We start from the raw sequence: 21,879 nt of genomic DNA on the forward strand, positions 1-21,879 counted from the left end.
TTCCAATGTACAGTAATTCCTTTGACGAGCCGTTCTGAAACTTTCTGCCGTCTGAGCGCTCTAACACCGCTCAGTGAGCATAGGTGGCTGATCTCGTGATCCTGTCCTGTTACTCCTTGCTGGGATTCGGCTCGCCCTCATCTTTCTTTACAAGGTGTAGGCAAAGTGGGTTCGTAACATTGTACTAGCCTAACAAATCACGATTATCACGAACGAGATATAAGTGGAAACAAGGTCGACCTAGGTATGTTTGATCTAAAGGCTTGATTGTAGCTAAGCTTGAAAAATTGGCTCAAATTGCCATAAGTCCTAGATCGCTCTCAAGATACCGAGTCAACCGGTCAATCACATGCTCCAGTATCACGACCTCGAGCGTCGCTAACGTGCTCGGAATGCGCAATTTGAGGGCATAACAAAACGCATTACCTAACATGGTGAGATCGCTCATGTTTTGAATAACAGCGGGGGTTCCCCTAAATGTATGCAAACGCTAGTATATTTGTGGGTAAGGACCGTAGTATTTTGTGGCATGATCAGAGACTCATGCTGTTATTCACGGTAGACTAATTACAGGCCACTTGCTGGCATAAATCCACGCCTCACCCGAGGGAAGACTAATCTTCCATGGGAAACAATCATGTTCTGGCCCTCAAATCTAGCAGCAAGTCTGTCTCCACCCTCATGACGCATAGGAGGGATGGTGGTTGCAGTGTTCACCGAGCCTATCTCCAGCGTGAAAGCCTGGCCTTTGTCAAATAGGTAGGCTGCCGGATACAAAGGAACAAGCACGGTATAAAGCTGTCCTGGAACGACTTCCGACTTGGGAACAACAGGCTGACTGATCACTTTTTCTTTTTTAAAATTCTTTGCAGCTTCATCACGGTGTGAAAGACGGAAGTAGCCTCTTGCAAAACTGTCCATTGGTTCACCGTGATTGCCAAGCAGCGTGATGCTACTGCCGTTGGTATCGATAGCCCGAAGATAGATGAAAAGATCAAGATCCTGGGTCTTGGTACTGACCTCAATCTCGAGGTATGGAGATCCCAGAAGCTCGAAAGATTCAGAAAAAGGAGAGTCAAGTGAGAAGTGGAGATTTTCTCGGTGTCCCTGAAAGGTAAAGGTGGTTTTTGCGGTAGCCGGCTTGTTCAACGAGAGCTCCTTGTTGGGCGTCAAGTAGAAGCTGACATCTTCCGCGTCATGGGGAGGAAAAGACAGCTCATTTTCGCGGTAAAAAGTCTCCACGCCATGGTGCTGCAGTAATCTTATCTGGGGAACGTCGAGCATTCCGTTCTCCGTCTTGCCTAATAGGAAATAGTCCAAGAACTTTTTCTGGAGCTTAATATGCTCGGGGTCGTAGAAAGCCCCCAGATGATTACCAGTGTGCATCTCTAACCATTTATGCTCAGATGATACAGCGTTGAAGGCCCGGATATTTCCCGGCAAGTGAAGCTCCGGATCCGTCCAGTTACCTGCGAGATAGATTGGGACCTCAATATCCGACAATTTGCGGACTTTTTCCAAGACAGCCCAGGCGCCGTCAGTGGGATATTCGGTTGTCGTCAAAAGCTTGGGATAGTCCACTCGGTTGGCGACTAGCGCTTTGTCTCCAAGCGAATCATCTGCATTTCCGCCCTGGTAGGGGACAACGATGTTGTGGTACCAATGGGACTGAAAGTTGTTACTGTATATACCTCCTCTTCTCGCTGCTTGATACATGCTGCAAGCAGACTCGTAAGACATGACGCAGGTCAGGTGAGGTGGTTTCTGCATCGCGGCCCAGTACCCCACCATTCCAAAGTAGCTGATACCAGAAAATGCAACTTTGCCCGTTGACCAGTCTTGTGTAGCAGCCCATTCAACCACGTCGTATAGGTCTGACAAATATGAAATTAGTTTCATTGCCGCTTTGTATTGAGCTCAGGGAGGAACAAAAGTTACCTTGTCCTTCAGCATCTGTTTGAATCTCCACAGACCTTTCCAGGCCAAAGGGATCCAGCTTTCCTTGACTACCTCCAATTCCACGGGCGTCAACGCGGAGAAGGGCATATCCGTAATCTCTGCACTGTTCATGATGTGAGCCAACATATGTGAGGAATGGAGTGGCATCTTTTTTCTATTCCAAATTTACATACCCAAATGGTTGGCTCGCATAGCTCAAAGCATGCATCGGGGCCCAGTGGCTTGATATGCTTGTACATTTCAGCATAGATAGGCGTCTTAGGAAGTCCAAAAGTGGAAGCATGTATGTCCTTGCCGTAAGGGCCCATGCTGCAAAGCACAGGAACATCACCTCCATCATTAGATGCCGAAAAGGGGAGAAAAAGATCAGCACATAGCTCAATACCATCCCGCATCGGAATATAAATATGCTTGATTCGCGTATATCCTTCGACATCAGACTGAGTAGTCTGGTACTTAGGACGATTGTTCGGAGTTATCATTATGACGAGAACAAAGAAGACGTGCGTAAACTTGGATTCGGATAATTTCTGTGCTCCTTGTGTCGCTCAGATCAATAGGAAAATATCAGTCGAAAAGTGATCCTCTGCGCTATTTAAGTATCAGGGTTGGAAGACTTCGCCAAGGAGGTTCTACATGTGCGGACGGGCCCTGATTTCACAGCATTACATAAGAAGTCTTGGCTTCAAGTTAGTAGATCATGCTAGTAAAACACCAAACGGAAAGTGGCAAGTCTTTGACAGACAACGCTCTGGGCCGATGGAGCCGATGGAGCCGATGGAGCCGACGGAGCCGCTGTGTGGGGAGTAGATTTTGACTCACACTGCGACACGGTATTGACACGGGCGGTGCAAACTGCATGAACTAAGCTGGGGGATCCAATTCATAACTAACGTAATTCCCGGTCTGCCCGGCCGCCCCAAAACACATAGTAAAAGCGATTAATTACATATTAATATTCCAACAACCATAGATCCTAATGCTTTTCCTTCGGCTGACGTACATACATATTTACCTCGCTGTATTTTAGGTATCTGCCATTTTTCCACAAAAAGACCTTGCGGGTTCCACCCTCTACTATTTCAGCTACAGGCTCTTTTATCAAAGCTGGTTTGAAAAGAAATTGAATTTATTCTACCCCATAGATTGTAAGGTACGACTGAAGGAAGCGCGTTACAAGTGACTCCTTACCACAAATCCATTGTGATCTCGATGAGAAGGCGAAGACTATTTAATGACTGGAAATAGTTCCTTGATTTAGCAGCAGTGAGAAGCCACAACAGTCTTATAAAATAATTGAGTCTCTTAGAAGTCACCGAGCCTTGAAAGGCTGGCGACTAGAGTCAAACTTAGAATTGATTGTTAGAAATTTATTATCCCTTCATTTTGTGCTTTGGGACACTTACTTTAATATCATTCGTTTGGTCAAACACGACAGCGCGCTCACCAAATCCTATCCATGTAGCTGGTAGAGCTAACAGGGAAGTGTGCTTCGCCTCAAAATCCTCTTGAGCTGCGCGGATAGCATGAACTGACTGTCTTCCGTTGATTGTGATTGTCAACACGGATTGGCAGTGATGCGAACTTTCCCCTCTGAAGTATGCACCGAGGTCAAATCCAGCTTTGATGGGGGTATTGACAGTCAGCCTCTTGACTTCGTTTGAAGCATGCTCCTGAAGGCTCGATACGAAATCAGGGATCAGCGGCTCGAAATGAGCCGTCTGATCTTGCAAGGCAACAAAATAGATAGCCACAAAGACATTTTCTTCAGGCTTCTCGGTCTGAGGCTCGTTATTGTTCACCAAGGAAATCACTTCCTCTTTGACAAACATTGGAGAAACCGCGCTGAAGTCTGAAAAATTAGCCCCATCGGGGCCAACCTTTTCGGCAACCCATCTGGATTTGAAAACTCGTTCTAGATGCTCCGGGGAGTCAAAGTAGAGCTCTGTGATGTCGTCGCTGAAGGCCCATACTGGATGAGCATTGGCCGCATCCTGGGAGGTATCCGCATGGTATGCTGCATCGATGAAGTGCGTCTGAAAATATTTCCTACATGATGTGAGTCCGGTTATACACATCAAGACGGAGAAGGTACTCACATAGGTGTATCTGCTGGCTCAGGTCCAGTGCTGAGTGCGCCATGCTTCTGGTAGTGGTAATCGAAAAATTCCTCCCTGGTCAACCCTGCCTTGCGCCGCACAGCGACTAGCTGTTTTATGGGAGTCATTCTTCGTATTGCGTGAATTCAGCCAGTCTGCATTCCGGACGAAGCTTGAACTGTGGGCTTAATTTATAGATAAGGTTGTGATACAGTACATCCCGTCAGATTGCCCATTATTTGTTTGAAACCCCCCAGACAGAATAGTTAACGATGACGATTACATCATTACTTTCTTTACCTTCAACCCCACTGTTCCCGACGGGGCCGCAGTGACTACCCGGTGGCGGTATCAACCATGACCCCACTACCGAGCGGTGGCTGCACTGTGACAAGTTTCCCTACATCCAATACTAATGAGCGACTGAGGAGCCCAAATAGTATCTCAACTCTCTGTGTTTATGTGATTCGGGTATCCGTTTATTCTATACGCTGTGATTCCACTTCTGCCGTACTTGAAAAGATTTGATTATGCCATAGGCTCATGCCTTCATCTCTTCCACAGCGCCGCTGTTGAGCCTCCTCGATATATAGCTTTCAAATTGTATCTAATCTTAAGCCTAATCTTTCATGGCGCGCAGATTATGGTCTTCTTCAAAAGAATAGCGGCGGTATTACTTGAGCTCATAGCTTCGATATGTCACTCTAGGGCCTTGGAAGCTTTTGGAAGCCTGGGGGGGACACTTTTTAAAGCATCGGTTAGCGTCATATTCTTAGTAGACTGTAATGTAAAAGGCGGCTCTGACATTCGACAAAAAAAACTTGTTGCTTAGTGCTAGAATGATGACACGTAAGTATACTACCATGTATCCAATTATACTAGTATCCTCCCTCATATCACGCACATCAAATTATTGCAGGGGATGCTCGAGCACTAACTTTCCCAAGCCACGGCCATGACTAGCTAGCTCTAGCAATTTGTTCATAGCCTCTTCTGCACTCCCATTGAATATCTCCACGGAAGGGAGCTGGAAGTGTGAGCCATATTGTGCGACAGCCCACTGGAGTGCCTTCCATGCTCGCTCATAATCCGCTTTCCGTGCAGGAATAGTGATCGGATGAGGGACCTCCTTCACTTTAATCGTCGCGTCTCTGTTGGGAGTAGCGAATGGCATTTTGTACCGGGGATCCTTTTGCACAACCACAGATACAAGTGTCGCATCTTTGGAAACACATTCCGCCATTAACTGCGCCGAGCCTGGGCCTGAGCCTGTTTCGACACTTCCAACTGTATCAAATCCCTGCAAGACCGGACCCCACCGCTCCTGCTCCAATGCTGATAGAATATTCGAGGCGACGTGGGGACATCTGTAATCAAAGCAACGTGTGGCACCCAGACGTAACAAGAGTGGATGATGTTTCGGCGATGCAGTCACAAGGATGGGGTATATCCCACTAGCCCGGGCTAGTTGAACAGCCGAGAGTCCGACGCTGCTGGATGCACCCCAGATAACAAGTGGGCTAACTTTGTTGGCTCCCGCATTCTTCGCTGGCAGGGGGAACTTGAAGATATTGTAGAGTGCGTCACAAGCCGTCATTGTCACAACGCCTAAGCATGCCGCATGATGTGGTGGGAGATTCGAGGGCACGGAAAACAACATGTCCTCCGGACACACCAAACTTTTTTGATGTGTTCCATATTTTGCCGGTCTGCCGACACCGGTGGGCGTGTATCCTGCAACAAGGTCTCCGAGCTGGAACTTGGAGCCTGTCGGGGCTTTGAGTACTCTGCCACAAAAATCATAACCAAGAATAGCCGGATAGATTCCGAGTAGCGTAGCATGCTTCGCATCTGCTGGATTGACTCCCGAGTAGATTGTCTCGATAAGGACCTCTCCATCGCCGGGAACATGGCTTTCCTTTAATTGACGAACGACAAAGGAAAGGTTTTCATCGCAATACAGCGCTGTGTTGTTCATGGAGCTCATCGTAAATATTGGAAAGGTGTTGGGAGTTGAATGGATCCTTTGGAGCTTATGGGTGCGACAATAACGGGATTGTATCACACAATGAAGTTGATCAATATCAGATACGGTAGGTCTGTACTCAGCCGTCGGCTTGCGGTCAGCTCCCTACGCCGCTGACTGGAATGCCTGGGCCCTTAATCCGGTGGCAGATCCAAGAAAGTCGATGGGGCCGATGGGGCCGATGGGGCCGATGGGGCCGACGGGGCCGACGGGGAAATGGGGAGATGGAACATACTCGTCATCCAAAGTGATTTGGCACCGCCCCGTCGCTTCGTGGAAAGGGTCTCGACGTCAAAGACGTGGATACTTCCCGGCGGTAAACGTGTGGGTGCGCCGAACCTCTGTCAACCAATTGAACACGACTCTGTACATTCCTATAGAACACTGTCATACGCCGTACGGGTATCTATGGGCGATTCCGATCATAGTTTTCTAACCCCTTTATCGCCCAAGTGATGCCATTTGCAGTATCCTAAGCTGAGCACGGATATTTGACCCTAAAATCAGGACACTTCATATTTTTTTCTGTTTCCCCTGCCTTCAAACTGTCCATTCAAGAGAGAATCTCTCACCAGTTCCCAGACACCGTTTATACAGCCTTAATTCGTCCGGAGCAACACCTGGAATACAAGTATACAGGTTTCCACCCCGGAGAACTCAAGAGAAACTTCCCTGGGGCCATGTTAAATACCCTGGTTTTCAGCCCTTTCCGGTGGACGTGATCTGGGAACAAGACCTGGAAATTTGTATGCGGGACGAAATCAAACTCTATGCGGACATTTCCCAACGAGCAAACGAGGAAGAGCAGGTGCCCGCAATCGTTCCATAGGGTCCGTATTGAAAAGTGGGAACCAGCACGGTGTTCTATGACAGTTTGTGGCCATGGCGTATTGGAATGCCATACGAAAATCTCTGTGGATACGAGACATTTGAAGTACGTGCACACTGGAGTACCTCGATTACTTTGGCCACATTTTCTCACACTCATTGTAGAGCCCGAACCCGGCGGAATGGTGCTCTAGGGGTTATGCTGTCGTCGATATCGACGCCAGAGGATGCGGTGATTCAGGGGGTGATTTTATGTTCTGGGGAGAACAAGTCAGTTGGAGGATCGTTGCTCAAAGAGAGATTATGCTAATTTGTGTATTGAGTGATCAAATTTACATCCCGTACTTTCGTACCCGTTGTGCTACGGCTGAGCAGTCGTATAACTGTTCTAGCAAGTTTGTATCTTTTTCAACCCTCTCTTTTAGGCCCTTTGCCTCGCTAGGGTAGACACGACATCTGGAGCAGCAGGCGATCCCGATGAAGAATACTGGCTCAAAGGTATCAAAAATGTGCAGGGCACGAAGTGGTTGTTGCTTCATCTGCATGAGAGACCTATATCAAGTTGTCAAGATCGCCACTAATCATATACTTTCCAGATCTCGGTATGTGCGTAATTTCAGCGAGTGGCATTCTCCGCAAGTGAGAATATATCTTAGAGGCAACAAATGCGATGAGAGTAAACCGTCCTGTCTGCGACTCTGCGCTGCGTCCAGACAAGTAGGATTTGTGAAGGCTACTCAGCCCCTCTCCATCAGTCGTTCTCTCTTAATTCTTTCAAAAACAAAGAACAAATAGCATTTGAGTTTTTCTGAAACCGAACAGCTCGCCGGATCTGTGGTCACCGTGATTCAAGCAGCTGTCTTTCCAGTCTCCGTCAACTCGGGCACAGTGAAGCGCCAATTAAGCATGCTATCACAGCACTGGTCTCACTGCATGAGAGTCTCGAATACAGTGGATGCTTGTGCCACTATCCTATTGTGAAACGTGGTCATTGCACAGATTGTCTATCTCCACGCAGAGTGCTGATACCGTCCTGCGGCAATGGAAGGCGGCCTTGAAGTCTTCTGACTTTTCAGAGGAACCTCCAGTATTGAAGGACTGTACACGAAAGCTTATAGAGCTCTACTATTATGCTTCCACTATCATCATTTAAACATATGCGGCCCAGTCTGAAGCCGTCTTTGACAACCATGCCGACCAATTTCAAGCTGTTGTTGATCTTGCCGATAGTGTGACCGAGACTTGGAGAAATGAGCCGCAAGAGTTCAATTCCCTTTTCAGCTTCGACCTCGGAATCACTCCCCCATTGTTTCTCGTTGCATCTCGCTATCGCCATCCCTTGATACGCCGAAAGGCTGTCGACCTCATTCTCCGATCACCATTTTACCACGGTGCCTGGCAGGATTAGTACTCTGGCCTTTGCGCCCAGCGAATAGTCGAAATTGAAGAAGAAAATGCCGGAATCATTGTGGATCCAATCGACGTGCTGGAAATTTGTCGCATTCGAAAGATTTCTGCTGACATACAAGAGGAAGGGCCACAGATCATGATGCAGTTCACCCACTGGCCGTTCTACCCACCCTCTCCGATCCACGTAACTTTCATTTCCTTGACACAATAAAGGATGAGCTTCTCAGATAGATAAAGCCTGCGAGGCGGGGGCACAACTATCACTAAATTTGTGAAAACTTGGTAAAACATCGGCAGTTCACAAGGCATGCATGAGCTCCCGGAACAATCGAAACAGGCTAGGCTTTAATTCAAATTATGGTCAAGTGGCCAAGCGGACATTCGCCTTATACTATATATTTCTACTTATATCTGGTTCTGAGACAGCGGGATCCCAAGGCCATAACTACGTACTCCAGGCTGGGGGCCCAATGATCCTTATTAACAGACTTCGACCTCTGGATATTGCAAAAAGAGAAAGAACCCTGGAACATCTTTACTGCAAGCACGGATAAACCCAGGTACACGTACAGGGATGACAGTGGACCTACAATACATAATCCACGACAGCCAACAAGCAGTACATGACTGACCCGCTGCAGACTTTTACGAACCAAAAAAGAGATGGCACAAATTACTTCGTAAAGAAAAAAGAAAAAAGAACCGAACGCGGGGGTCGAACCCGCAACCTTGAGATTAAGAGTCTCACGCTCTACCGATTGAGCTAGCCCGGCTGGGCTTGTTGAAGTGGTTTGAGATTAGTGCTCTATAAAGGAATGTTCAACTGAAACTCCTGAATTGTGGTTCACATGCAGATCTAGCAGGTGTGCTAGATCTAGCGTCTAAATAAATCTTGCTTGACTTTCTCCTGCACTATTTTATAAGCTTGGCTTACGTAATTGTGGAATATCGCAAAGAAATGTTGGTAAAGAAACAAATTGCCACTCGTTTCCATGGTATAACCCAGCTGCTACCGATTACAAGATGGTGGGTAAGCCTTGGCACAACCCGCGCTTCGGTCTCGGATCCCTAACTGGTCCGCGGACCGAGCCCCTTCAAGCTACAGGGTTCACTTCTTTCTTCTCCCATTTAGCGCTACAGTTAAAAAAATATTACCACGGCCATGCAGGGAAATGAATCTCAAAGGATCCGAAGTTGTACAAAAAGTTGCACAGAATGTGAGTGGTGACCCCACCCGAAGAAAAAGCAAATGAACAACCTCCTTATCTTCTGCACCTCTTGAAACAGGCAGACGTCGCAAAGTTCGCTGTATTCGAGCTTCTGAAGATGCCTTGGCTTGCCGGAGATGCGAAGAGCGGGGCTCAGAATGTACGCCCCAAGAATCTAGACCCACCGCGTCGCGGGGGGTGTCATCCCGCAAACGAATATCCCAACTAGAATCCCAGGTATCTAGCTTGATCAGAGTGGTGCAACGAATTGAGTCTAAGCTCGGCGTTCAGCCCGACTCGGCTTCGGAGCTGGCTGTCAGCCACCCGAGCGCTGAGATGGACACATCGGATGACGACTCCAACATGTCGGACATTCTTACATCCGAAAGACCGTCGCATTTGCAGTCGCTCTTCCAAAATGATTGGCTCAGCTTAGATAGCCGCCACAAAAATGGCCAACTACAGGAACGCCGGGAGAGAGCATCTGCAAATTTGCTGGATACTGCGAGAGAGGCTCTTCAAGTGTTGATTCCGCCGAAAGATGAAGTAGTTCAAATCTATGAAACCGCATTCGAGTGGCTGAGGATTCTTCAAGCTTTGCTTCCTCAACCACTCACTGTTCGGTCTGAGAAAGAAGCACTGGACAATTATGAGAAGATGAAAGAGCCAAATGTGGATGCTATGGCACTCGCCTCGTGGATGCTCACACTAGCACTCACTGCTCAGCAAACGCCTCAAGAACGTATACTTACACCGGGCCGGCCTGGAGAGTCTACGAGGCGGTTTGAGCTTTCTCGCGTCATATCAGACACCGTGGAGAGGACCATTATCTCTCATGATCGGCTGATAGGCACGACATCTGGGATTATGCTATGCATGCACTGGACTCGGCTGTAAGTGATCGCCTTTCCTTTTCTGTTGCCACGGCTGCTAATTTCCGAGTCAAATTAGTCAACTGCCACAAGGGAATTTCCAAAAAGCATGGGTTCGGCTACGGCACCTTGGCGCAATTGCCGAGTTGATGGGACTACCGAGCGCATCCCTAGCTGCCCATCGCAATGGATTACCCGCAACAAATGATGATAATGCCCAATTTGGAAAAGCTCAATTATGGGAGATGATATGTGCTGCAGAGAGACTTTTAGGAATGATTCTTAATCTTCCTCCAGACATGCGTTGGCACAAACATATAAAGAACGAAGCATTGACAGTCAACGGCGTGGTTCAACCTCGTTTATATTTCGCGAAGATCGTGAGTCTTGCTGGCAAGGTTCAATCTTTGGATGAATTGAACACGACACGCGGAAGTACTGCTGAACTTTCACGGGCCACCTTTGAGCTGGTCGAAGAGCTCAGGTCGCTTGCCTCTCAAACTCCAGAATCCTGGTGGACAAAGCAAATTGAAGTGGACCGCGTCGAACCCGATGATATAGTTCAAGCTATTCACTATTACTTGCTCTTGAGGGCTTATATGCCATTGACCCTGCGTCAAGACTCAAGTGAAGAGCCTTTCAACACCCAGGTCGCTTGTTTTAAGGCATGCGAATCAGCAATACAGCGGTACACGGTTCTTCTCGAGGCGATGCCTCCAGGCTTCTTCCTGTACACTATGATGGAGCTGCACAGTTTCACCGCCACGGTGGTTCTTATTCTGCTTTCTCATACACCAAGAACCAATCAACAGTTCAGTCTGTATGTCGACAAGGCAAGGACTGAAAAGGAAGTGGAAAAGGTCATTGATATTATGCGCAGAAGAATTACTAATACTCCCACTTCACGTATTGCCGAAAGTGCGGTTGATACCTTGACTTCTTTGACCAGTCTCCTCAAGGAAGAGGAACACGCCACTCAAGGGCGCAAATTGATGCTGGACGTCCCTCTCTTGGGGAAAGTGCACATTCAGCGGAACACCCGTACACCTCAGCTAGCTCAAATGGAAGACATGCAGCCACCGCAGATCACATTGAGATCGACCTCGAGGATGTCGAGTCAACAACTACTTCCTTCTCTTGGTGTGAATCCAACCCCCTCGAGCGTGCAGGACGTTCAGCAATGGGATGACCTCTCGTGGTTTATTGAAGAGGACCCTGCCTACTTTCTAATGTCAGATGCCTTTGATCATAATTCCGTCATGTACAATGGGATTGGCGAATTTTCATCATATCGTTAGATACTAATATTAATATTGAGATGAAGAAAGCAGAGCTTGTCAGAAATACTATCTCGCCTTGAATCACTAAGGTTACCTAATTGAATACTGGAGTCCAGCGTTGCCGGTGTAATAATAATGAGTATTTACAGGTTGAGGTCCTCTTTTTTATAATATTTCGCACAAAACAATATAGTGCACTATCTCTGGCACTGTGAATGATCGTTGAATGCTTCCTCTCGATTTTATGCTAAAACCTGTAAAATGATATCAGAAAATGATTAGATCTAGCATCGGTATCGGTTCGACCCACAGTTCCAAGGCTGCGGGACACGAATGATGTATTGATATCATCACGTTGATGTAGAGTTGACTCACCTGAAATTAGCCAATGAGGAATGAGATAACGAAGATGGTGAAAATCATCTTAGTTTAGGTTCCGTAGATCTGGTAGATCCGTGGCAAAAGAATGAATGTGGGGCTCGGCATGCGCACAAGATCGGGTCCGCGGACAATCTTAGTGACCGAGGCCGAACGTGATGATATACCGAGAGTGACGAGGCCCCCTTGATGAGAATTTTGCTAATCTCACTGATAGGCTGAAAAAGTTTTTACCTATAAGGGGGCTACGGCCGCTTTTCGAACTCAAATACCTGCGCTTCCGACCACCTGCTCTGTGTTGCAGTCCTCCGCACACATATCTTCCTACCTTCATTTCGCGTCTCGGAAACTATACAAGATCAACATCACTCGTCTGCAGCTTCTCATAAATAGACATCCACAATCCTTTAACCATGACAAATCACTTACAGGCCCGAGGCGGCCCTTATGCCTCAGATACGGCTTCAATGGGCGGCCTTCCAACAACAATCCCTGATGTTCCAGTCTGCGCTGTTTTTATCGTTCTCTACATGTGCTTCGCCGCAACAAACATGACCATCTTCCAGCTCAACCGTCGGAAAGGCCACAAATTTATTCCCTCTGCTATGATGTTTGGTTTCTGCATGTCAAGACTTATCACCATGGCCCTGCGCATCGCCTGGTCGCAAAATCCAACGAATGTCCGACTTGCGCTAGCCGCCCAGATTTTTGTTAATGCCGGCGTGTTGATCATTTACATCATCAATCTCATTCTCGCCCAACGCATCCTCCGCGCAAAGCAGCCACAAATTGGGTGGAATCCGATCTTGCGCAAAGGATTCAAGGTCGTCTATGCGCTGATTGGAGGCGCCTTGATTATGGTTATCACAGCTGTCGTTTTGATGGTGTATACATTAAATCCCACCGTCCAGGAGAGATGTCGGGATGTCGAGCTTGCGGCTCTCACCTATCTTCTTGTCTTCAACTGCCTCCCAGCTCTGCATATTGCCGCGGCAGTGTTCCTTCCCAAGTCACAACACGAGGAGAGATTTGGACAAGGAAGCTCACGGAGCCAGGTTCTCATTGTAACAACGTCTGCTTGTTTCTGCATGATGATTGCTGGGTTCAAGACTGGCGTCAACTGGAGTCCTGTGCGTCTTGCCACAAACGCAGCCTGGTATGATTCCAAGGCTTGTTTCTACGTCTTCAACTTCACCTTCGAGATCATTGCCCTCAGTGTCTTGACTTTCAGTCGCATTGACAAGCGATTCTGGATTCCCAATGGGTCAACGAAGCCGGGAGATTATACGGACCTTGGAAAGTCTACCCCGGCTGGTGTTGACGCTGAATCGCTTGAAGATCTCTCAACTATACATGAGAAGAATGGCCAAGCGGCTTGAGAAGGGCCTGATTCTTAATCACATGGTCTCTTATATCGGAAGATAGAAGATAAAACAGAGCTTGGTGATAAGACCTAGAGGTATAAGGGGACAGCATGGGCTCGAGGTCAGGGGAATACATAAAATAACCAATAGAGTACATTATCAACGCCAGTGGGATGGCCAATGTACATAATAATGTTTAAAGCAATTGAAGTCACGATCCTCAAATTTAAGTATGCATGCATAACAACCTTGGAACACTCAGAATCTAGACATCTAGAGCGGGAGTCTAACTGTACCCGACCCACCACGCGAACTCCGCTTCTCTCTCCACAACCGGAGACCCGTGTATGCAGCCAAACCCACATATGCAACCCTGAATTATCCCAATTAGTGCGGAGACAGTACTCAAAAGCGACAAACTTACATAGAAACGAAGAGCAGGATATCCGCAAACAAGAACCACCAGCTCTCGGTCACTCCCGCATGAATTAAAATCCAGAAACCATGGTAGCCGATATAACCAACGGAGAGGATATCAAATATGATACTGGTAATCGGATTGACTGTGGATTTCCCAAGACCAAGCACTATAGCTATAGCACACCAGATACATGGGAGGAGGAGCTAGAGGCAGTGAGTCACTGACACAGAGTAAGCGATATGGCATTATCCGACTTACTGAGAATCCATATGCTGGAATTGGCATGCACATCAGAGAAGCTATGAGACATCCGAATAATGCCGCGTATCTCAATCTTATCGATAGTTGGTCCGCCTCTCCCAGGTCGTTGTATGCCTCTTTCACCCTGGCGTGTGCATCTCGCATGCTCTTATATGCGGCAGACATTCTCTATTTTAGTACCGAATATAAGATGAAGCAATGGAGGTGGTATTATGTGGTTGTGAGGTGTCGCAAGATAGGGGCAAGAGTGGCTGGTAGAACGACGCGGCAGTCACATGGTGCTAGGCCCAAAACATGAACGCCTTTCTCAATGCAGTAATTTTGACCAAATCATTAAAGGCAACAGGCAATTTCGATATGACATTGAAATTATATTCATGCCTTGTTAAAAATGATTAGCCACAAAATAATGGATCGGCGACTATAGTAAGAAATTCACGTTTTTGTGGGTTCCAGGGTCCCGAACCCAACCTTATTACCACGCTTATCTACCAGGTCCTCACAATTTCAGCCCCACGTACGATCGCTGCCTTGAAAACAGCCTCTTTGTTTGCGAAGGGCTTGCCTAGAGTTGATTTTGCTTTTTTATTTGCATTGATGGAGTTTGACAGATTGTCTTCCACTATAGGACCCGACAATCCAAGTCTTTTTCTTTTTCTTTTTTTTTGTCTACAAAAAAACTTGTTCCAATCTACGCTCATGCAGCAATCATGTACTTTTCGAAAATCTGAGCGTTGGGAGAAATATGATATGGGAAGACCCATAGAAAATGAGCAATGGAGGGCCAAGATACGAAGTAACATCGTGGCAACCAAAGAGTGGAGCATAGAAAGAATATGCCTCAAAAAGAGGCCTTTATATGTCAGAAGGCACTAGACCTAAAAAATTATAAACGACGGTCGCGAATTTGGCACCCGAAACACTAGCTTCTCCTGCATTTTCTCATCAGCAAAAACTTATTCAGGGTGATGAGAGTATTAAGTGAGCTTTTGTGAGAAGAGGATTTCCAGCCATCGTTACCAAGGTGAACTCATTTTTGAGAAGGACTGCGGGGATTACTGCCTTCCAAGGTTGTCCTGGTCGCGCTAGTTTATTCTCCTGTGGATTCCCATGGAAAGTGGTAAATGTCTCGCTTGATGTTCAATACTATGATTTGAGATGCCGTCCCAACAAAATGGAATATAGTAAATCCAAGGTCCATAATCCACACTATCTTTACCTCGGGTAGCGCAAGTATGGGTGGTAGTCGAGCACCGACGTCTTGGCCGCACCAACAGCTCCACCGTGGTGCATCACCAAGCCAGAGTTCCTTGATATTGCCCTGGTAATATTTCTGTTAGTACTAGCTATAAAAGTCTCCACTAGCGGTCCTCCCGTAGTTCTGCTGCGGGTATTTGTTGTCGCGTTGAGTTTGCCCTGTTTGGCCAATCCACGAACCAGGAAAATATACCCGCCACCTTGAATATCAACAAGAATCGCGATATACTCGGCAAAAGGCGGGAGAAGGGAGCACTAACTCGAAAAAGGCAAGCGAAGACGTGCCTATATGCAGCTAATTCCATGAGTGCGCAGCACATGCAGATTGAGGGGCGGCGGGGAAGGCACAAAGCCGGCCTAGATCCCTGCAAGGCCCACTAGCCTTCCCGCACTTTCATCCTTTTAAGCGTACTTGTAAGATTTATATTAACTCTTTCTATACGTACAAGATTCACTTAATTAGCTACTATAAATACGACCAACATACAGAGTATCTTATATAGACTTCCTCAATGATATCAGTACCCCCGTGGTTTCTCCGTAGTGGATAGTGGGTCCATGGTACGCATGTGGATCCGTGGGCCTGTCCGAGATTTCATCGAGGGGCGTCTCGGGGTTCGAGCATCGAAAAACTTAACTGAACGGACGTTGACCGAAACCTAAATGCGGGATCTCCATGTACAACTGAGGCCTTTCCCTTTTCTATCCACTCTCCCTAATATCTTTTAACGTCCCACTCCTTGCCGCCCCTTCCGTCTTACAGCTTTATCTTCCCCAGATTTTGTACACTCCACAGTCGTTCGATCCCTTTTGCTGGGAACACAGTACATACCACGCCATCATGCAATGGCTGGACCGGTCCCGATGGACTACCGCTCCATACTATGCCTTTGTTATTGTCGTTATCGCATGCGGAACCATGCCAAAAGGTACGTGGCGCGGTTTTGATCGCGGGTCCAGCTTATCCTCTCTGGGGTTGGGCTCGCAGGGGCGGTTTTGGCTAATTCTGATCTATTCTAGGTTACGATGAGGGAGGTTTCAGTTCTAGCATGTCCTTGCCATCCTTTGAAGAGGACTACAACCTTCTGAAGAGTAACTGGGTGGGCAATTCTGCGGGATTAACAAACAGGAAGGCGAATATCTCCTCGTTCTTGACACTGGGCGCGGCATTCGGTGCTCTGAGTTCTCTATACTTGAACGATAGGCTAGGTCGTATCCTGTCATTCCGTCTTGCGATTATTGTCTGGGGAATTGGTACATTCATTCAAGTTTTTTCCTCTGGCATCTATGGCCTGCTGCTATTTTCTCGCATCTTCGCTGGTTTGGGTGCCGGTCTGCTTACAGTTACATCGCCCATGTACCTGTCAGAGGTGGCGCCCAAGGCAACACGCGGTCTGGCAGTTGGCTTGGCAATGGTGACTCTACTCACCATTCTAACAATGGGTGAGTTTTTCTTCTATGTTCCAGAACGCTTATCTCAGGTCCTCCCCTTATCGGTTCCAGGGTCCTTACTAACCCCGTTTTCCCCCGATAGGCTTCTTCATTAATTATGGCGCGAATCTCCACATGGCCGCCACCCGTACCCAATACCGACTAGTCCAAGCCATACCTCTAATTCCTGTCGGCATCGTCTTCATCCTTTCGTTCTGGTGTCCTGAGACACCCCGCTACCTCGCCTCCAAGCAGCGCCACGATGAAGCCAAGCAAGTCCTCGCCCGCCTCCGTGGCACAACGCCAGACGACGAGAGCATCCTGGCCGAGTTCGAGGAAATCGACGCTTACAACAAGCAGCATACGGAGCTGGCTTCTATCTCAAATTGGCAGGCTCTGAAGGAATCCCAGATAAACCCGAATTACCGCCAGCGCTTCTGGCTCCTGATGGCCATCCAGACGATCGCCCAATGGTCCGGCGGTAACGGTATCACATACTATATCTCGACTATCTTCCAGTACGCAGGTGTCACCGGGAGCAATGCGTCGCTCATCTCATCCGGTGCTTATGGAATCGTCAAGCTGGTCTTCACTATGGCGTTCACCTGGGGTCTCATTGATTACTTCGGTCGTCGTCGCTGCGCTCTTACTGGTCTCTCCCTACAACTGTTGGCTCATATCTACATGGGCGCTTATATGGGTCTTCAGCCTGGTTCTGCAGATAACACGAATGCCTCGAACGCGGCTATTGCTTCTGTCTTCATTTACGCTGTTGGCTGGTCCATCGGTCTTTGCACTATTCCCTACCTATACGGCTCGGAGATCTTCCCCACTCGCATCCGGAATGTCTGCTACGGTACCTCTATGGGCTTGCACTGGTTCTTCCAGTTCGCCGTCGTCCGTGTTACGCCTAACATGTTCGCGCTGGACGTCTGGGGCGCGTACCTGTTCTGGGCGCTGATCTGTTTCTGTGGTCTTCTCATTCTCGGTATCTGGATGCCGGAGACTAAGGGCGTGCCTATGGAGCAGATGGATGAGCTCTTCGGTGGTCCGTGGTATATGCGCTGGAATGCGCGTGTCAAGGATGTGGATCATTCTATTACCTCTTTTGAGGACGTTGAGTCGCGTGACCAGCAGCCTAAATCTACTCTGTAATTGCGGAGTTTCAAATGGTGCCTGCAAAGGATGGATGTCATTGCTTATGTCCGCTTTCTATGCTCGGTGCCTTCTTCATATACCCCCAGCCTTCATCCGCTGTTTCCCAGTGGCTCGCATACCCTTTTCAGTTTTCTTCTTGCGTGTCCGTGAGGTGTATAATGTCTTTTACTTTACTCTTGTACTTAATTCTTCTCTTTGCGGGTGATCCCCTTACTTACATACCCATTGGTTGGCATTATTTGTTCACATATATGGTGGACTTAATGTCTGTCAAGCTTGTTCGCTTTTATAGATTTGGCGTCCCAAATACACTTTCACGGTAAAAAAAGACCGTGATATCTATACTCATTCTTCCGAGCAGTTGCCAGTGGTGATATTGACATACGTAAAAAACGGACACGAACCATTCTTAGATCATTTTAGATCCTTTCCAACCATTTGGAGACATGACAGCACGCATGAGGTATTCATTACGAAGCATGACAACGGCAATCCTGAGATTTAGGTCTACAGTTCTAAGCTGGAAGCTCACGTCGATAACATTCTAGATAGAAGTATATTCATAAGGAAATCTTAACTGTAATAGAGTAGAGTAGGTATATGCACCAGTCTGATCCATAAGAAAAGAATCCGCTAACTTTTGACAAAATTTGCATCGCTACTTAAACCAATTGGGAATCATTTTCAATTCATCACACGTCGCATCACCCAATCACTGACTTTGGTTATGCCAGTTTGTTTCAAAGGGAGAAGTCATATTAGTTGTGATGGGCTGCGCATACGAGAATGCCTCGAACACTTCGGGTGTGATTTCGTATGATCGCGGGTCATCGACAGTCATGACTGCGTTCGGCATGCCTCCTAGTAAATGTGTGGAGGGCATTTGTGGCATTTCACCCATCTGTGAGAGATCAAAGCCCGAGACGGGTTGTTGGAAAGCGTAGCTTGACATCATTGGCGCGGTTGTGTTCGGAGCTGGGGTACCGGGTGTACCTATTGCTCTACTTTGTTGGCGTTGATGGTGCTGCGGGTGGCTTGGGGAGACGTGACGGGAGGGGTTACTGCTGACGGATGGAGATTGGCTGTGGGTTGTTGAGTGGGGTCGCGGTTGGGGTGGTGGATGGTGTGGCTTTTCGGGATTCGGTGGGGCGTGGATATCGATCTGCAATTTTTGAAGTTCTTGGTACACAAGGCTTAATGCGGTTGCCATGACTGGGTTGGTGACTTTGACACGCTCCAGAGCGAGGATGCAGAACTTGAGCTTGTCGAGGGTTCCTGGCGCGGCGTACTTCAAGGCCTGGATCTCGAGAAGGAAAATCGAAGCGGCAGTGTAAATGCTGTAGGAGAGTGAGAGGACGACGTGGCTGTCTCCGAATGTTCTGCGGTATAGATCGAAGAGAGACAAAATCGACGTTGCGGAAGCCATGCATTGAACTAAATGGCTTGTGTCGTATGGTTCTTGGCGCGTCTGTAGCAGAGCGCGAGAACATAGTATTGGGCGGTGGAGCAGAATATTGATTGTGTGGTATAAGCAGCTGAACGGGGTTAGCATAAAATCCGGGACCAAAGCAGAGTAACGTACTTCAATGTCATGATGTGACTCGGTGGGCAGTACGGGGGCAGATCAGTAGCCACCAGCTTCAAGTAGTCTGGTAATTCGTCCCACCACTCGCCGAGATTTCTAGCTTGCTCTTGGACACACTCAAAGAATTCTGCCTCGGTACTTTGCCGCATTGGATCATAGATATGGACGAGGATCTGGTTCAAAATTTCTGCGAGTCCACACATTCTCATGAAGCATGAGGTGGAATGCGCTTGCGTCGGCGGATAGTGTGCTCCATCGGGGAAGGTCACGCCATGAGGTGTCCAAATTTCAATCTCCGAAGTGTCGTCCACTTAAACAGGTCAGCATGTCCAGCAAGAAATTTCAGTAGAGCTGGAGACTCACATATCATTCGTGGGGGGCTAACACGCGAATGTTGCATTACTGGAGCCCGACCGAAATACAGCGATACAATCTTGTCCCAGAAGTAACAGCTCCAAAAGAGTCGATTCCGGATTTCAATATCCTCATCCGACAACTGAGCTGTTCCGGGATATTTGCGACTATCGATGGAAATTCCTAAATCGTCTAGCAATCGGAATGCCATTCCACTGTATAACCATGCTTGTGTTCGATTTCCACGGCCACATTCCTGTGCACTGAGAAGGAGGAGTGTTTGGATGGTGGGAATCTCTGCGTAGCCAATCTGAAGTGTCTCGAAGAGTCCGAGTCGTGCACGTTGATAAAATTGTGCTCCACCTTCGAAGGCATCGAGAAGAGGACCGATCTGAGGTTCTTCTTTGCACCATCGTACGGAATGGGATAGGATCGCGTTCAGTAGGGCGTCCGAATAATAAGGGCCATTCAGTTTCATATCACCTGCTAGCTGGTCAGTCACTTTCGAGTCGCATGGCGGGGTAGACGAACGAGTAAATGCTGGGCGATAGACAAAATTGAACAACGGTTGGATCCAGCACCAATGCGAGTCGATGAGGTATTGAAATGGTTCCTATAAAAGCCGTGTCAGCCCAAATCACAGCTTCCTCTAAGCAGGAGAGACCTACCGGCATCGTTGCCATCTGCTCAAACGCCCGCTCACGCCACGCATTATTGACCAAGCGTTCCTTGCGAGCTTCCATCTCTTGCGCAAAATGCAAAGTCGATGCCGTCTCACTTACAGCCCCGCTGGGCAGCTGAAACAGACTGGTCGGTCCATGAAAAGAGATGCGACCGTCATTTTCCACATTTAACCCATCGAACTCTCTAGCAAGATCGCCCGTCTCATCATGCTCGATCTTAACCCTGCGGCCAGCGCTGGAGCTCGATTCCGCCACCGAAGCCGGCGAGCTCACCTTCTTCGCGTCCGCATCGACACTCTGATTCCGAAGCTTCGCCAACGCCTCCTCCAACTGTGTAACCCTCGTTTCAAGCTGTTTGGTGTAAGATAAGGTCGGCGCCCTGTACGATATTAGAAAAAGAAAAAGAAAACAAGAAGTAGAAATAAGGTCAAAAAGCGGGGGATCAGCCAAGCGGAACTTGGCCGGTCGCGTTTACTCACAAGCTGTAGACGCAGACCTCCCCACGGGCGGCGCATCGTGAACACGACGGAGAAGATCCGTTACACTTGACCTATAGCTCGATTGATCAGCCTATGAGAATCCTTCGGAACTTGTCCGATCATGAGATTATGCGCCCACCTTGCGCTTGCGACACGCTTCACATGAGAAAGCGCTCTTTCGTGGCAGACTAGTCTTCAGAGGCACATCGCTCTGACTTGATGAGCCCTCGACCCCCATGACGCAACCTTCACGAGGTTTCGCGGCACGCGACCCCCATTGGCATTCAACAAAGGGAAAGAAAATGACGCGTATGCAAATATGGCACTTGCGGGATAATGGCTGACGAGTATGGAAAACAGAGAGAGGAAGGTCGAATGAAGGTACGGAGGGGAATCGGCGAAATTTTGGGCCCAAGACTGTAATAGCGTGGGGCTTTTACCCTTTAGGAACGATATCGCGGGGGTTGGGTTTGGGTTGGGTTTGGTATAGAAAACTCTTTTTTGGAATTGTTTCTGGTTGGAGAGATTGCGCATATGCGGTATATTATAGAGAGACCAAGACCTGGTTTAGCTTGGAATAAAGCTTTTAGTCCAATTTCAATGAGCCAATGGACGGTGATGATGTACCGGTTCCGCATGCGTTGGGGGCGTTCACCTTCCCGATTATCGTTGGTTTGCATGCAGGGCGTTTTAGAACTAACTTTTCTAGTAACTTTGTTCAACTCGGAGAAATTCTCATGGAATTTACTGGAACTTATGACGATCAGATATGGAATATGCCCTGTACCTGTCTCCAAAAACTAGAGTTAAACTAAGGAAGTAGAGG

At 47.9% G+C, this 21,879-nt stretch overlaps 8 protein-coding genes across 8 annotated transcripts; 4 read left to right on the plus strand and 4 right to left on the minus strand.

Moving 5' to 3' along the window:
- Positions 1 to 567: 567 nt before the first annotated feature.
- Positions 568 to 2,441, minus strand: N7503_011833 (uncharacterized protein; the record flags this gene model as incomplete). The annotated part of the gene is made up of 3 exons (XM_057071379.1): positions 568 to 1,874; positions 1,939 to 2,062; positions 2,133 to 2,441. 3 exons carry the CDS (start codon positions 2,439 to 2,441, stop codon positions 568 to 570), a joined length of 1,740 nt encoding a protein of 579 aa, XP_056917990.1.
- Positions 2,442 to 3,271: 830 nt separating this feature from the next.
- N7503_011834 (EthD domain-containing protein) lies at positions 3,272 to 4,186 on the minus strand (the record flags this gene model as incomplete). The annotated part of the gene is made up of 3 exons (XM_057071380.1): positions 3,272 to 3,307; positions 3,366 to 4,008; positions 4,059 to 4,186. 3 exons carry the CDS (start codon positions 4,184 to 4,186, stop codon positions 3,272 to 3,274), a joined length of 807 nt encoding a protein of 268 aa, XP_056917991.1.
- Positions 4,187 to 4,968: 782 nt separating this feature from the next.
- Positions 4,969 to 6,045, minus strand: N7503_011835 (zinc-binding alcohol dehydrogenase family protein; the record flags this gene model as incomplete). The annotated part of the gene is made up of 1 exon (XM_057071381.1): positions 4,969 to 6,045. One exon carries the CDS (start codon positions 6,043 to 6,045, stop codon positions 4,969 to 4,971), a length of 1,077 nt encoding a protein of 358 aa, XP_056917992.1.
- A 1,463-nt stretch (positions 6,046 to 7,508) lies between these two features.
- On the plus strand, positions 7,509 to 8,533 carry N7503_011836 (uncharacterized protein; the record flags this gene model as incomplete). Its single annotated transcript, XM_057071382.1, has 5 exons — positions 7,509 to 7,514; positions 7,708 to 7,889; positions 7,912 to 7,999; positions 8,081 to 8,303; positions 8,349 to 8,533. Coding segments are annotated over 5 exons (684 nt in total), but the record flags the coding sequence as incomplete, so codon positions are not given.
- A 1,115-nt stretch (positions 8,534 to 9,648) lies between these two features.
- N7503_011837 (fungal specific transcription factor domain-containing protein) lies at positions 9,649 to 11,700 on the plus strand (the record flags this gene model as incomplete). The annotated part of the gene is made up of 3 exons (XM_057071383.1): positions 9,649 to 9,690; positions 9,822 to 10,423; positions 10,482 to 11,700. The coding sequence occupies 3 exons, from the start codon at positions 9,649 to 9,651 to the stop codon at positions 11,698 to 11,700; spliced, it is 1,863 nt and encodes a 620-aa protein (XP_056917994.1).
- Positions 11,701 to 12,527: 827 nt separating this feature from the next.
- On the plus strand, positions 12,528 to 13,439 carry N7503_011838 (uncharacterized protein; the record flags this gene model as incomplete). The annotated part of the gene is made up of 1 exon (XM_057071384.1): positions 12,528 to 13,439. The coding sequence occupies one exon, from the start codon at positions 12,528 to 12,530 to the stop codon at positions 13,437 to 13,439; it is 912 nt and encodes a 303-aa protein (XP_056917995.1).
- Positions 13,440 to 16,204: 2,765 nt separating this feature from the next.
- Positions 16,205 to 17,949, plus strand: N7503_011839 (uncharacterized protein; the record flags this gene model as incomplete). The annotated part of the gene is made up of 3 exons (XM_057071385.1): positions 16,205 to 16,292; positions 16,384 to 16,806; positions 16,898 to 17,949. 3 exons carry the CDS (start codon positions 16,205 to 16,207, stop codon positions 17,947 to 17,949), a joined length of 1,563 nt encoding a protein of 520 aa, XP_056917996.1.
- A 715-nt stretch (positions 17,950 to 18,664) lies between these two features.
- Positions 18,665 to 21,291, minus strand: N7503_011840 (putative C6 transcription factor; the record flags this gene model as incomplete). Its single annotated transcript, XM_057071386.1, has 7 exons — positions 18,665 to 19,487; positions 19,535 to 19,847; positions 19,901 to 20,374; positions 20,423 to 20,504; positions 20,560 to 20,953; positions 21,054 to 21,124; positions 21,193 to 21,291. 7 exons carry the CDS (start codon positions 21,289 to 21,291, stop codon positions 18,665 to 18,667), a joined length of 2,256 nt encoding a protein of 751 aa, XP_056917997.1.
- Between the last annotated feature and the right edge of the window lie 588 nt (positions 21,292 to 21,879).

The sequence above is a fragment of the Penicillium pulvis genome (genome assembly GCF_028828015.1).
Source record: "Penicillium pulvis strain IBT 33274 chromosome Unknown scaffold_8_segment0_segment0, whole genome shotgun sequence".
NCBI lineage: Eukaryota > Fungi > Ascomycota > Eurotiomycetes > Eurotiales > Aspergillaceae > Penicillium > Penicillium pulvis.